The following is a 13,535-nucleotide window of genomic DNA, read 5'->3' as shown; positions in this document are numbered from 1 at the left end:
TCGGATCCTTGGCATTATCCAGCTCTCTAATTTTTGCCAGTCCTACCAGCGTAAAGTAAGAGTGTACTGTGGTTTCAATTTGTCTTTCTCAGATAGGCATGAGTTTGGGCATCTCTTCACTTTCCTGTTAGCCTTTTTGGTTACTTATTTTGAAAACCACCTGTCCATTGCCTGTTACTACATCCAGGTTCCCTTTATCCCCTTGATGATTAGCAAGGGGTCCCTTTAAAAAAAATTATTTATTTAGATAGACCACATGCATGCACACGTGCTTGCAAGCAGGGGAGGGAGGGGAGCTCTGTGCTGTAAGCATAGAGCCCGGTGCAGGGCTGGATCTCAAGAACCCTGAGATCATGACCTGAGCTGAACTCAGGAATCGGATGCTTAACAAACTGAGCCACCCAGGCACCCCTGCAAGGGTTCTTTGTATCTCCTACAGAGGCCTCTTCTCAAATAGCACACACCTCTGTGGGGCCGTCGTTACCTATGTATTGGGCACGGAGGAACCTATCTGGCCATCGTTTTTCACACCTTCATCCTGGGGATGTGGGCCTGCCAATGGCCACAAGCACAGTCAGAGTAAAAGGAAACCCTTCCTCCGATCCCCTCTGCCAACCTCGCGTGAGGATTGCAGTCTAGGAAGTCTGGTAACAAGGCAAAAAACCTGTTCCTTTTCTCCAGGGCTGCTAACCTGCTGTGTCAATTTCATGAGTTAATAAATGATTGGAGAAGGCTTACTTGCCTCAGAAGAAATTGAGATCAGTGGTGCTTAGGCCCCACTCAATTAACTTGTGCTCCTAGGGGGGCTGAGTGGGGAGCAGGGGCAGCCGGTCGTTAATTACATGTACCGCTGCCAGCTGTGGCCGCGCGTCTCCTGCCAGCATCGCTCAGGCAGCAAGGAGGTGACCCTGCGTCAGTGAGCTGAAGTCACTCAGGGCAGGGGCCCTTCAGACACAGCACAGGCACTTGGCCTTGTGAGGAGTGGGACACTCACTTCCCAACACGTCCTATCAGGTTGGCCGTTAATACCCCCCACCGGCCTCTACCAGAAGAATGGCCTTTAAGATCCCCCACCCTGGTGTCTTTGTTGGCCCCACCCCACCCAGGGTTGCCAGGTACCCTGGTTCTTCCGCACCTCCCTCTTCCTCCTGCCTTCTGGCCCACTTGCCCAAAGGACACAGAATCCGGAGCCAATCTTATGGGCATCAGATGATGCTACAGACTCTGCAAAGTCACCTGCCTCCTTGCTGCCTGCTGCCTGAAGTCCTCCCAAAGACCTTCGTTCCTACACCATTTCCTAAAAGGGCCAGATGGGAAGACTCAAACCTGTAAAAAAGGCAGGTCCCCGAGCCCCTCCTCTGGAGATGCCTCGGTAGGTCTGGACTCTCCGTCTTTTAACACCCGACTCAGGTGATTGTTACCGTCAAGCTGATTTGAGAGACCCTGCCTCAGGACACCGTAGCTCCTGGTGTAGTTAGTGCAGATCTTCTGGAAGGAGAGACAGCAGCCTAATGGCAGGGCCCTGGCCTGGGGCCAGGAGGCTCCACTCCCAGTGCCTCTCCTGCTCCACCTCTATTTTGCTGTGTGTGGTTAAGCCAGTCACTTGTCCTCTCTGAACTTGGTTTCTTCATCTAGAAAATAGATAACCGGGTCAGATCCCTTAGAGTCCTTCCATTTCCATGTGTTTTTCTGTCAATAACTAATAGGTTAAACATGCATATTGCATGATTTGTGCTCAACGAACAACTTTGGCTTTTTTTTTTTTTTCCTTTGAGAATCCCTTCATGTTAAAATGTATTCAGTGGAAGAAATCTCCCCCTGCCCCTACATAAAAACTTGGGCCAGTCCCATTGCTGGTCACCCACTCTTAGGTGATAATCTGTGGTGCCTCTCAGCTGTAGCTACAGACTCAACTTAGAAATTGGAATCATTGAACAATTGACAGTATTATGCTCCTCCTTTCTGCCAGTTTGGATCTGCTTTGGGCTAGAAGCAACTGGGGAGATGGGCCGTGTCCCTCTGCTGTCACACTCCCCCACCTCTTGCTTTCCTCCCGCTGCCCCCAAGAGCTGCTGTTTCACTAGCTGCCAGATTGAAATGGGGAGTTCTTACTGGTTAGAGAGCCGGGGAAGCCTCCTGGGCTCTTGCTTTTGTGGATGTTTTTTGTGGGCACTTTTGAGGGTCCCTGCTGGGCCCCTCTCTCCGGCAGCCCCTTTACCTCAGGCAAACACATCTCTCTGTCCCGGGAGGCCCTTGCGACTCCTTGCCCAGCCCCCGGGCATCAGGATGTCCAGCTCCAGCCTGGTGGACTGGGCTTTTCTCATGCCTCCAGGTGGCCCTACTGGACAGGACACAGGACAGCCAACCTCTGCCTGCCCCTCAGCCCCGTCCCTTGGGGGTTAGAGTGAGGATTTCGTGGCTCAGCAACAGCTCTTGTCAAGGAAATCTTCTGCACCAAATCTTCTCCAAATTTTTGGCCCATCTGTACTTTACAAAGTGGGAGAAAGTTTCCTGGATACTGAAACAGACGTTTTGACATTCCCATGTACACTTCCCTGCTCTTGGCCAGGGAAGAGGGACCTGTCCCAACCTTACTTTAGTCTTCTGATTTCTATCAATTGGCATCTCAATCAGACTTAGATAAGGGGGCGCCTAGGTGGCTCAGTCAGTTGAGCGTCGACCTCGGCTCAGGTCATGATCTCGTAGTTCCTGAGTTCAAGCCCCACATCAGTCTCACTGCTGCCAGTGCAGAGCCCTGTTTGAATCCTCTGTCCTCCTCTCTCTGCCCCTCCCCCACTGCGCTCTCTCAAAACCAAATAAACATTAAAAAAAAAAATTTAAGAAGAGTCCCACTCTGACATCCAGCTACCTGTGATTTCCGTATTAATGAGAGTGAGAGCATCTTTGAGAAAAGAAAGCCGGGGTGCCTGAAACATCCCAGGCAGATTCCAGGCAGTAAGGCCTAGACCTAGAAGGGAGGTGAAGGAGGGGATGGGCTGAGTCTGGAGGTGAACATCTGCCTTTCTCAACTTCTCAGAAATCTGCTCCTGAGACCAGCTGAACTCAGATGAGCACAGGGCCCAGAGGCATGCTAATGTCTGCCCTTTGACCCCCAGCTTCCGGCTGAGGCAGAGAACCCTGAGGAGGTCAGCCCATCCCCTGTGGAAGGTGATGCTGTGGGTCCACTTAACAGCTGGGTTCCCTCCCAATACAAAGACACCCAGTGGGGCCTTCCCCCTCAGGACAATGGGCAGGGCTAAGCCTCCCCAGAGGGCATCCTTCCTCTCCCCACTCCTGTACTCTCGGTCCCAGACTCCCCTGTAAATAAATTAGAGAATTTTCGCTTGAAGGGAGCCCCAGTAGTTAGCCTAGACTGGATTCCTAAATGTCCTGGTAGGATCCTGCCTCCCCCTTCTCCATCAGCCCACCAGTGTGAACTTGCTCATCCGACCGTCCACTTGGTATGTTGTCCTGGGGGAGGTCAGGATACTGGAGTAAGAGGAAGGAGTGTGTGGCTCTGGGCACTGGGAATACGGGCAGGCCCGGGGAAGAGTGGGGAAGGGTATGGGGAAGAGTGTGTGGGGCCGTGGAGGAAAGGACCAGCCATGCAGGCAACAAGGACACGTTCGCCAGGGCACAGCCCAGAATTCTCCAGGAGCGTGAGCGACTCCCTGCCCCCCATTGAGCCTCACTTCCCAGAATAGGCAGGAGCTCGTGCCCAGTGTCCTGTGTTGGCCAGCGGGGTCCGGACAGCAGTGCTGAGGGCAGCAAACAAAGACGGGGTAGGATGTGGCCTTACAGGTCTGTCCTCGGGCTCCTGGGCTGAGAGCCTCAGAGACTGAGGCAGCCATGGAGGTCGAGAGCCAAGGCCCTCTGGGGGGTGTCCATTCAGAATCTTGGAGTCAGTTCGTCCTCTTGGCCTCTCTCTCCAGCTCTCACTGATCTTCCCCTCTCTCCTCTGGCAGGAACTGATGTCCTTGGCCATGACGCACCCCCAACCGCTGTCTGCTCAGGCACAGCCTGTGTGACTGAGCCATTGCTGCCCCAGCTGTTTCACGTGAGTGTGTGGCTCAGGCCAACCCTCTGTCCCCAGGAGAAGGTGTCTGGGCCCTGGGTATCGAGGGGTGTTGGTGGGGAGGAAGTCCAGAAAGTCCTGGTCACAGAGGGCAGGCCCGGGAGTCTTTAGCGGGCAACAGGTTTGTCCTCTTTGGCCGTCCTTGGTCCCTGACTTGGCCACCACTGAACCCATCTGTTCAGATCCACTAGGCCCTGGGAGGGGACCTCTTTCTCCTGTCCTTTGGAAGCTCCTCAGAAGGAAGCTGGGTATTATGGAGACTTTATGGCACTGGCCCTCGGGTCCTGACTCAGACACTTGACTTCAGGCACATCATTTATTTAATGGTCTGGCTTCCTCTCCTGCATGTGGAGTTTTTGCGTGGTGCTGAGGTGTATTAGTTATCTCTCGCTGTATAATGGGACTACTACAAACTTAGCAGCTGAAACAACACACACTGATTACCTTGCAGTTTCTGTGGGTCAGGGATCCAGGCATGGCTAGCGGGTTCCTCTCTCTGGGTCTGTCATAAGGCTGCATTCGGGCATCTTGGGGCTACAGTTTCATCTCAAAGCTCAACTGGGGAAGGACCCGCTTCCACTCTCACTTGTGTGATTTTCCAGTTCCATTTAGGTCATTGGACTGAGGGCCAGAGGCCACCCTCTGTTCCTTGCCACATGGGCCTCCCAGCATGGCGACTTGCTGCGTCCAAACCAGCAAGGGAAGGAGTTGGCTAGCAAGAAGGTAGTCAGAATGCTACATAATCTATTCACAGAAGCGACATCCCGTCATCTTTGCTGTGTTCTGTTGGTTAGAAGTAAGTCACAGAGGGCACCCACCCTCTAGGGAAGGCGACTACCTGAGGCATGGCTGCCAGAGGCCATCTCAGAGCCTCCCTATTGCAGGAAGGGCAGTAAATGGAAGCACACTTGTAGACTGTAGAGTGCTGTTCTTTGCATTGAGTTGCAGAGAGAACCTGAACCCACCGGAAATAATAGGAGCCACTGGTTATGGGAATTTCAATGCCAAATTGTACCATTAGTAGGGGGCCCTCAGGGAGAGTGGCTGGGACCTGGCTTGTTCCCTGCCCGCCCTTTATCTGTGCCTTCTTGGCTTATGATTTTAAGGCCAGATTTAATCAGACACAGACAACATCTGGGCCTTCCTTTTCCCCGCAAATAGCTGTGTTTGCAGGATCTTTTGGAGTTTCCAAGGGACTCTTGCACACATGAATCTCACTTTTTCCTCACAGTCATGCTTGTAAGCTGAGTTTTTTTTTTTTTTTAATCTTTCTTTTACAAGTGAGAAAGGAGGTCAGTTTCCAAGATGGGGTGGCTGCTAAATGGCACAGCTGGACCTCAGATGGGTCTTCAGATGTGCGCCTCTGCCTGCCCTGCCATGCTCCCCGTTTCCAGGTCACTTGTGCCGTACAGCGTCAGGGTACTGAGAGAGGGGAGGCCAGGCGTGGAGGTCAGAAGGAGGGGAGGGCACTGTTCTTATATAGCTTCATAATTCGCTGCATCCTAAAACGGGCTCAGCTCATCCCAGGGGACGAGGCCGAGACTTTCAGGTAGAGTGGGTCACTGCTGCCTCCAACTTCAGGTCACTCCACAGGCCTCTGTCTCTTCAACAGCCCTCCCTGGTGAGCAAGCAGGGGAAGCAGGGGAAGTGGACTGATGTTGTAATGAGGGCACATACATTCTCCTAAAGCTGAGGTTCATCTCCTCACCCGCCCCCCGCCCCCAAACCCAGCGAATGCCCAGTGAAGCCCTGAAGCATGGCCCACCGTGCATCTGGGCAAAGTCAACTTGGTCTGGAACAGTGATGCTCAGGTCTGAAAATGGGAAGCGAGCCGAGAGATACAACTTGCTGCCCCCTGGTGGTGGGTCCGAGTCATAACTGACAGGCCCATGAAGGAAACGCTGCACCACGAGGTGATTATCAAGTACCCACTTGGCACCCAGCACTGTGTACAATGTTGCAGGCATAGGAAGCAGTAGAGGACACAGCTCCTGATCCCAAAGGACCTCTAAAGTACTGGAGGAGTTAAGATGTTCCCATGTGAAACTTGACAAGCATTTTACCGGGACAAGATTTGAAAAGCGGCCAATGGGGGAGCCTGGGCGGCTAGCTCAGTTAAGCTTGACTTCTGCTCAGGTCGTGATCTCAAGCTTCCTGGGTTCGAGCCCGCGTCAGGCACTGTGATGACAGCTCGGAGCCTGGAGCCTGCTTCCAGATTCTGTGTCTCCCTCTCTCTCTGCCCCTCCCTTGCTCGTGCTTTCTTTCTTTCTTTCTCAAAAATAAACATTAAAAAAAAAAAAAAGAAAAAAAGAAAAGTGGCCAATGAATGGAAGGGGAGCCTGGGTGGCTCAGTCGGTTAAGCATCTGACTCTTGATTTTGGCTCAGGTCATGATGTTGTGGTTTGTGAGTTAGAGCCCTTCATTGGGCTTTGTGCTGCTGGTGTGGAGCCTGCTTGGGATTCTCTCTCTCCCTCTTTCTCCACCTCTCCCCTGCTTGCTCTCTCTCTCTCTGTCTCAGAATAAATAAATAAACTTAAAAAAAAAAAGTGGCCCGTGGAAAGGCTTTGCAGTAGGAGTCTAGAGAGAGAACACCACTATGGGGAGGTCAGGGAGGTCTCTCAGAGCCCTGGATGGTGGGTAGGATCTAAACAGGTGGAGAAAGTGGGTTCATGCACTCCTCTACCCAGAGTTCTTCAGGAAACCCCCTCGCCTCGAAGAGAGTTAAATGCCAATTCCCTGCCTGGCTCACAGCCTCTCCCACTTCCTGCCTACCCTGCCTGATGAGCCTTTGCAGATTCGCTACAGGTCCTGGAACCCCCTGTGGTCGTTCACATGCCTGGGCTGTTCATCCAGCCCTCTGCACTTGTCTACTGGACAAGCTCCCTGTCTGCTTCTAGGACTCAGCTCAAATGTAACATCTTCCAGGGAACCTTCCCCGAGTAGTTAGCTGCTCCCTCCCCTGTGTCCCCACAGCCCCTGGTCTGTGTGTCTTACACCATATCATCCGGTATATGAAGTATCTTTTCATCACGAGGCTCTAAGCTTCTTAGGAACTGGGCCTTCCTGGTGGACGGAAGATTCGTGTAGGGGGGCAGTGGGAGGTGGGGAGGGAAGACAAATTGATGGTGAGCACGCAGGGAACTGGAGCAGGGCAAAGCCAGGGCACATGACGGTGGGGGGCAGGAGCGACCCAGGTGAGGAGGAAGCGCTCCTTCCGCCAGGTGAACACAGCAGGGCCTACACCTTCCTCAGGGGACCGCAGCTTGCGTTCCGGCCCCACTTGCCCTTTGAATGAGGAACATCCCGCCAGGCCCCTCGTGGCAGCCCTGGTGAAAGGCTAGAGGTGGGAGCACCCCTCTGGAAAGAGGGTGATGACTTAGGCCGTCACAGTTGAGTGTGAGATACCAGAGGGACGTGCGAGTGAAGCGTTTACCTATCAGTAGCGGGAGGCACAGCTGGAGACCGGGCTGGGGACGTGTGGGTTTCTCGGTGGTGGACCACACAGAGGGGAAAGCAAGGTGAGGGCCTTAGGGACCGATGTAACCTTGGGGCCTTTTTCAGGGGTAACACTTCTTCCAACATCTCTGTCCCTTTTATTGTCTTGCAGGTCACTGTTCCCTTTACTGAACGTAAGTGCTTATGGTCACTCTTCCTTCCTCAAGATGCCGAGTCTCCTCCCACCGTCCCGCTCCATTAGCAGGGCCAGCCGTGGTCCCCAAGTGCCCATGAGGGCGGGAAGTCCCCCTTCAGTGCCTGAAAGGGAGTCTGCCTGAGGCCACACAGCCTCACGTCCAGAGCTCACCCCTGGCCCGTTATCTGCATTAGCAGGACCCGTCCTCCGGCCTCGCCACCAGCTTCCGGGAGCCAGAATGCTGCCCATTGCCCACTCCCCCTGGGCTTACCTTGCCCTTGTTTTCCATAAGAGTTGGAAAGAGAGGAGAGATGCCCCCGAAAGGAGTGTGGGTTTGAGCCAGGGCAGAACCGGGCAGAACTTTTCACATTCGGACCCTGTCCCCTCCACCTGGGTCAAAGGCTCAGGAGTCTGCTGTTTGTGTCCTGGAGGGCAGGGATTAAGAGCATGGCATCAGGGGTGAACCAGGCTGGACAGGATCTCAGCCAAACCAATCAAAGCCTCAGTTCAACGTGTGTGAAACGGGGATAATGGATAACTATCCCAAGAGGTATTTTGAGGATTAACTGAGACAGCCAGGGAAAATTTAGGGCAGTGCCACAGACTAAGCCCTCAGGAGAGGAAGCCGCTGTCTTTGTGTCTTGGAATCATGGGGTGAGTGTGTGGAGAAGGAGAAGAGAACTAGAGAAAGACAGCAAGATCCTTTGAACAGACGCAGAGAGCAGAATTATGTCCTCAGTGAGCACTCTGCCTCCTCTCTTCCCTCCTGCAGCCGTAGGCCTTCAGGTCCGGCTGGTCCAGGCACAGGAAGTCCCTGGGGCCCCTCCTATTCCAGCTGCCCTCAGGTCTGCCCAGCCTCCAACTGTGTAGAAAGTTCCAGGAGGCCTCCCCGCCCCACGGCCAGTGTGGCCGCCCCTCACCTCTCCGCACGCATCTTTGCAGAGTTTGATGGGGCATCGGGCGGATGACAGCGGGAACAGTTGTGATCACTGGCGGAATCCTAGCTACGGTCATTCTCCTCTGCATCATCGCCGTCCTGTGCTACTGTAGACTCCAGGTCAGTCCCCAGGGAGCACCGGGGGCAGAAACCGGGGGCCCACTTGGAGGGTGACAAAGCCCAAAGCCATGGAATGTGGGAGGCATAAGTTAAGGGGGCTGGGAATTGGGGGTGGCCAGAGGGAGCCATGCAGCCCCCACACCCTGTACACTTTGGGGTCCCCAAAGGCAGTGTGCTGGGAAGATGCTGGGTCACTGTGTTGTGTGTCCTGCATATCTGAGCTTTCAGGAGTGGTGGGAAGGGCATCCTTCTGGGGAGACGGAAAACTGCTCCCAGCTGCCCCAGTCCTGTCCTCGATAGGACAGACATGCCCCTCCTCTCTGCTGCCCCGCCTCTCTCAACCACAGCCCGGAGCTAACGTGCTGGGAAGCAGGGGGAAGGAAGAGGGAAGGTACTGGTCTCGCAAGGCTGGGACTGTGTATTGGTGGAACGTGGGCGTCTGGTGTTGCGTTTTAGTCTCGACACCCGGAAGCTCTCTGCACAGGGTCCTCCGTGGACAGGGGCGCGGGTGCCTTTGTGCGCTGGAAGGGGAGCATCCAGCCCTCAGGCATCCCTCCCCACTCTCCCCTCAGTATTACTGCTGCAAGAAGAGCAGGGCCGAGGATGCAGACGAGGAGGAGGAAGAGCACGACCTGCCCACACACCCCAGAGGCCCCACCTGCAATGCCTGTAGCTCCCAAGCCCTGGACGGCCGAGGCAGCCTGGTGCCTCTCACCAGCGAGCCCTGCGGCCAGCCGTGTGGGGCGGCAGCCGGCCACTGCACCACCTGCTCCCCGTACAGCTCCCCCTTCTACATACGGACGGCTGACATGGTACCCAACGGGGGCGGAGGCGAGAGGCTCTCCTTTGCTCCTACATACTACAAGGAAGGGGGACCCCCGACCCTCAAGCTGGCAGTACCCCAGAGTTACCCGGTGACGTGGCCAGGCTCCGGGCGTGAGGCCTTCACCAATCCAAGGGCTATTAGTACAGACGTGTAACCCCGTTCACCCCTGACCCCTCCACGTACCGATGCTGCTCTCCCAGCAGGAGCCATGGGGGCAGCAGGTGATCCCCTCCAACAGCCCACGAGGACTGTCTCAGTTTCTTTTTTTTGGCTTTTCTTGCCCCACGGTGGAATCCAAGCTATTGAGTGCAGTGAGGACCAGGGCAGGGCCCGGCCCCGGGCTCAGAGGTGGGGGCTGGCAGGTGGAGCGGGTGGCTTTGCAGGCTTCCGTGCTGGGACGGTCCTCTGCCGGCTCTGGCCCCGTCATAACCGCTCTCGCTCCCCTCGCTCCCCCAGCTTTGGTGGACGGCGGGAGGAGGCGCACCAGGAAAGCTAAGCAAAGGCCCCAGAGGCCTCCAGACTCCTTGGGGGATGGACGAAAAAGGGGCCCAGGGCCAGGGGAGACGTGAGAATCTGAGGAGGGAGAAGGAGGTGCTCCGGGGACCTCCCCAGGACCCGCGAGCTACAAGGAATCCAAGAAGTAGTTCGCGGTCTAGTTTCGTATTTGGTCATCACGAGGGCCACAGCCTCTGCATCTGCTCCAATAATGGGCACTGATTCCGGAACACACAACAGCTGTACTGGCCCCCTTTCTCGTGGGACACGTTGAGTTGACTTTCAAGGTCACGGCATAAGGTTGTTTGTGGAGGATGCACCGAAAGGGTCATGTCTAGCCTTGTCTCCCCGCAGATCCCTGTTCTCGGCCTTGGGAACCAGCTGCCCCTGCCGGAGAACCTAGTTCAAAGTTTTGCTGCTGAGTTTGAGCAGCTTAGCGAAGGAGGTCTACTTGCTGATGGTCTCTGGGGCCCTGGCCCACCAGCCTGAGCACAGCGTGCGGGAGCAGTGTTGTGAGGGTGTGTGTGTGTGTGTGTGTGTGTGTGTTCTCCACCAGCTGGCAGAGAACACACACACCAGGGGCTTTGCCACCTTTGGGAGCTGCAGAGGGAAGGGTCTCTGATGTTCCAGCTAGAAAGGAAGAACTGACCCGCAGACAGCAGGAGTGAAAGGTGATTAAGGTGGCCGGTCCCCATGGCAACCAGCTGGCTGGTGCGGGGAGAGCCTGCAGAGTCTCCCAGGGGACATTCCCTGGTAGCTGGATTCCATGGATTCTGGGCTTGCTTCCCTCCCACCGCTGCTCCCCCCAACCCCACGCCAGTCTCCAGCGGGGGGGGGGGGGGTGCTGTTAATTGTCCAAGCCTCGCCCTCAGTCCCCACTTAGAACTAGGCTGTGGCCTTATGCCATTTGAAGGAAAGCACCTGATGGGTTTTCTGGTTTCCTCTACAGTAAGGGGTGGCTGCTCCCCCCTTCTAAGGGCATACCTATCCCCCTCCCCACCACTGTGGCATCACAGAATGCTGCAGAGGGTGGGGCAGGGGAAGAGCTGGCCCCTTTGCTGGAATCCCAATTTTGCATTTGAGAAAGGGCCAGGTGCAGCTGGGAGAGAGCGGGGCAGGGAGAGAATTCACCACACTTCTTGCTCCACTCTGTCTGGACACACTTGTCACCTTGCATCTCCTCTGTAATTAGTGCACACTGGCTGAAGAATCAGAGGACCTGGGGGTCTGGCACACACACTCTGGTCACTCATTAGCTCCAGGGCCAGTCATTTGTCGTCTCCGAGACCCCATTTTCTCCAGGAAAATGAGACCTGCCCAGATAGACCTAAGAGCCCGCTAGTACTCCAAACAGCCAGGACTTCCTGAAGAGACCTGCCCGCTATGCTGCTTTCCTTGCCCTCACACTGGCAGGGGCTGGATGTACTTACCGACGGCCTGATCCAGTGTGCAAGGATGTGTGTTGAGGGCTGAAGGACCACGGTGAAACACAGGTTTAGCAGGCACAATGATTTTCACGGTCAGGGAAAAGCAACCATGTCTGATCCTACTGAGTGATTTCAAACAGTAGCATTTCCTAACATCGGGAGGCAGCTCTGGGTGGGGGTGATGAGCTCTCTCTCCCAGACCAGAGGGACCAGCCTAGGACAGCAACTTTAACCTGCTCCATCCCCTGAGCAGTCCTCATTGGGCCCAGGTGCACCCTCTTGACATGAGCTTCTGGGTCTAGCAGCCATTGTGGCTTCCCGATGACCAGCCCCAGTGCCTCCCCGCCTGGGAATTTCACAGCCAATAGCCACAGCAAGGGCTGTCCCTCCTTTGTACCTCCTGCCTTTGGAGAAATCAAGACAGCCCAGTCAACTATCACCTGCTTCTCGCATCGATCTATTGGGGTCCCTCAGTGAAAAGCATCTTAGACAGTCCCCTCTCCTCCTATAGCTTTCTTAGCCTAAATCTTATCAATCTACACACCAAAATCTGGGTTTTGGGCACTGGAGGGATGATGGGCCATGGCCCTCCCCCACACAGCCCCACAGTGCACAGGACACAGTCTCCAGATTGCCTGTCTGTCTCCCCGTAGCTGTGACGGTCTAACCTATGGAAGAGGAAGCCCACCCATTCAATTGTGCTGCACTTTTTAGCTATGGAGTCTGTGCTACAGGACACTCTTTGGACACCTTTCGAATTGTTCCCTAACAGGAAGAAAAGGAGAGGCTGGGAACACCCTGTCCTCTCCGCCATCTCGTCTCCACCGCCGTTTCACTGCTCCTGCTGCACATTTCCTGTCCTGCATCTTTGATAACTTGGAGTCACAACCAAGTGAATGTCAAAATAAATGAGGAATTTGAAATAGAAATCCCACAGAATGCTCTGTTATTCACCTGAGGAGGGGGCAGCTGGGCACGGATTTAAGAGTGAACGCTCCTTTTTATTTCCCAGAATGTCCGTTTTCAACACCAAGATGTACCAGCTGCTTCTCCCTTCCTGCTTCTGCGCTAATAGGTCTCCTCTGCCATGTCGCCTGCTGTCCCCCCGCCCGCCCTGCTACCTCAGTCAGAACTCGCACCCAGGGAGGATGTGTTGTTTGTTGGGAGAGGGGATGTGAAGATAGTAGCTGCTGCCGCCCCTGAGGCGGAAGTGGCCCAGCCCGCTTACAGGGAGCCTCACAGGGAGCAACCCAGGCTTCTGCCCTGCTCCCTGCCCCCCCCCCACCCCCTCACTGTCCAGGCCCCTGGTGTCCCCACCTGTAGTTCTGGGTTAAATCACCAACCCTCCAAAGCCTGAGGGGACCTGAACACACTGCCAGCCCTTGCACGTTGGGAAGAGACAGAAGAGGAGAGCGTTTGGGGATCAGAACCTGGCAGACGCCGCAAAACCAGGAGAGGCATGGAGTGTGGACCAGAGAACCCGGAAATAGCGTTGTGCGTGAAAGGGAGCGTCCGGGGAGGGTGAGGATGAGGATGGATCCGTGTGCGGGACTCTGCGTGTGTCTGAGAGAGAGAGGGAGACACCCCCTCCCCTTCTCGGGGCCAGTGTGACTACAGCTGGGTGGGCAGTGGGCAGCCTGACCTGCAGAGCTCAGACACTCTGCTCCTGCAGGCCTCTGGTAGTGCTGTGGGGCACAGCTTCAACCTCAGCCCTGGTGGCCATTGGCCACAGCACGGCCACCAGTCGTCCTCTGGGAACAGAAACCTGAAGCTCTTCTGTCTCATCACCACACCCACCCCAACCTCAAGCCATCTCCTCCCCTGCAAAGTGGCTCAGGCCCACTCTATCTCTGCCTCTCAGATGGCTCCTCTGGGAGGTTGGGCTGCCCCACATCTTTGTGCAGCCCCAGGCGACGTGAGGGTCACAGCCCTGGCCCAGTTCTTCTCCCTGGTGGCACCTGAGTGCCCTCAGCCTCAGCCCCAGGCCTCGGGTCTTACTACACCTTCTATGTCCAAATGGGCAG

At 55.4% G+C, this 13,535-nt stretch overlaps 1 protein-coding gene across 4 annotated transcripts in view; it reads left to right on the top strand.

Annotated features, from left to right (window-relative positions):
* The window catches only part of FAM163A (family with sequence similarity 163 member A), a 79,360-nt gene extending 66,920 nt beyond the window's left edge, over nucleotides 1-12,440 (top strand). For 3 of the 4 annotated variants that reach the window (XM_019426540.2, XM_019426558.2, XM_019426549.2), the window contains exons 2-5: nucleotides 3,966-4,057; nucleotides 7,683-7,704; nucleotides 8,649-8,763; nucleotides 9,336-12,440. In XM_019426540.2, coding sequence (XP_019282085.1) covers nucleotides 8,671-8,763; nucleotides 9,336-9,743 — 501 coding nt within the window. In that variant the 5' untranslated portion in view covers nucleotides 3,966-4,057; nucleotides 7,683-7,704; nucleotides 8,649-8,670 and the 3' untranslated portion in view covers nucleotides 9,744-12,440. The remainder of the gene's footprint in view (nucleotides 1-3,965; nucleotides 4,058-7,682; nucleotides 7,705-8,648; nucleotides 8,764-9,335) is intronic. The other variant, XM_019426576.2, reaches the window with a different exon arrangement.
* The last annotated feature ends 1,095 nt before the right edge of the window (nucleotides 12,441-13,535 follow it).

Source organism: Panthera pardus, unplaced genomic scaffold (assembly GCF_024362965.1).
Source record: "Panthera pardus isolate Hobbes unplaced genomic scaffold, ASM2436296v1 HiC_scaffold_21, whole genome shotgun sequence".
In the NCBI taxonomy this organism is placed as follows: Eukaryota; Metazoa; Chordata; class Mammalia; order Carnivora; family Felidae; genus Panthera; species Panthera pardus.
Note: the sequence above shows the minus strand (reverse complement) of the source record. Positions and strands in the feature narration are given on the sequence as shown.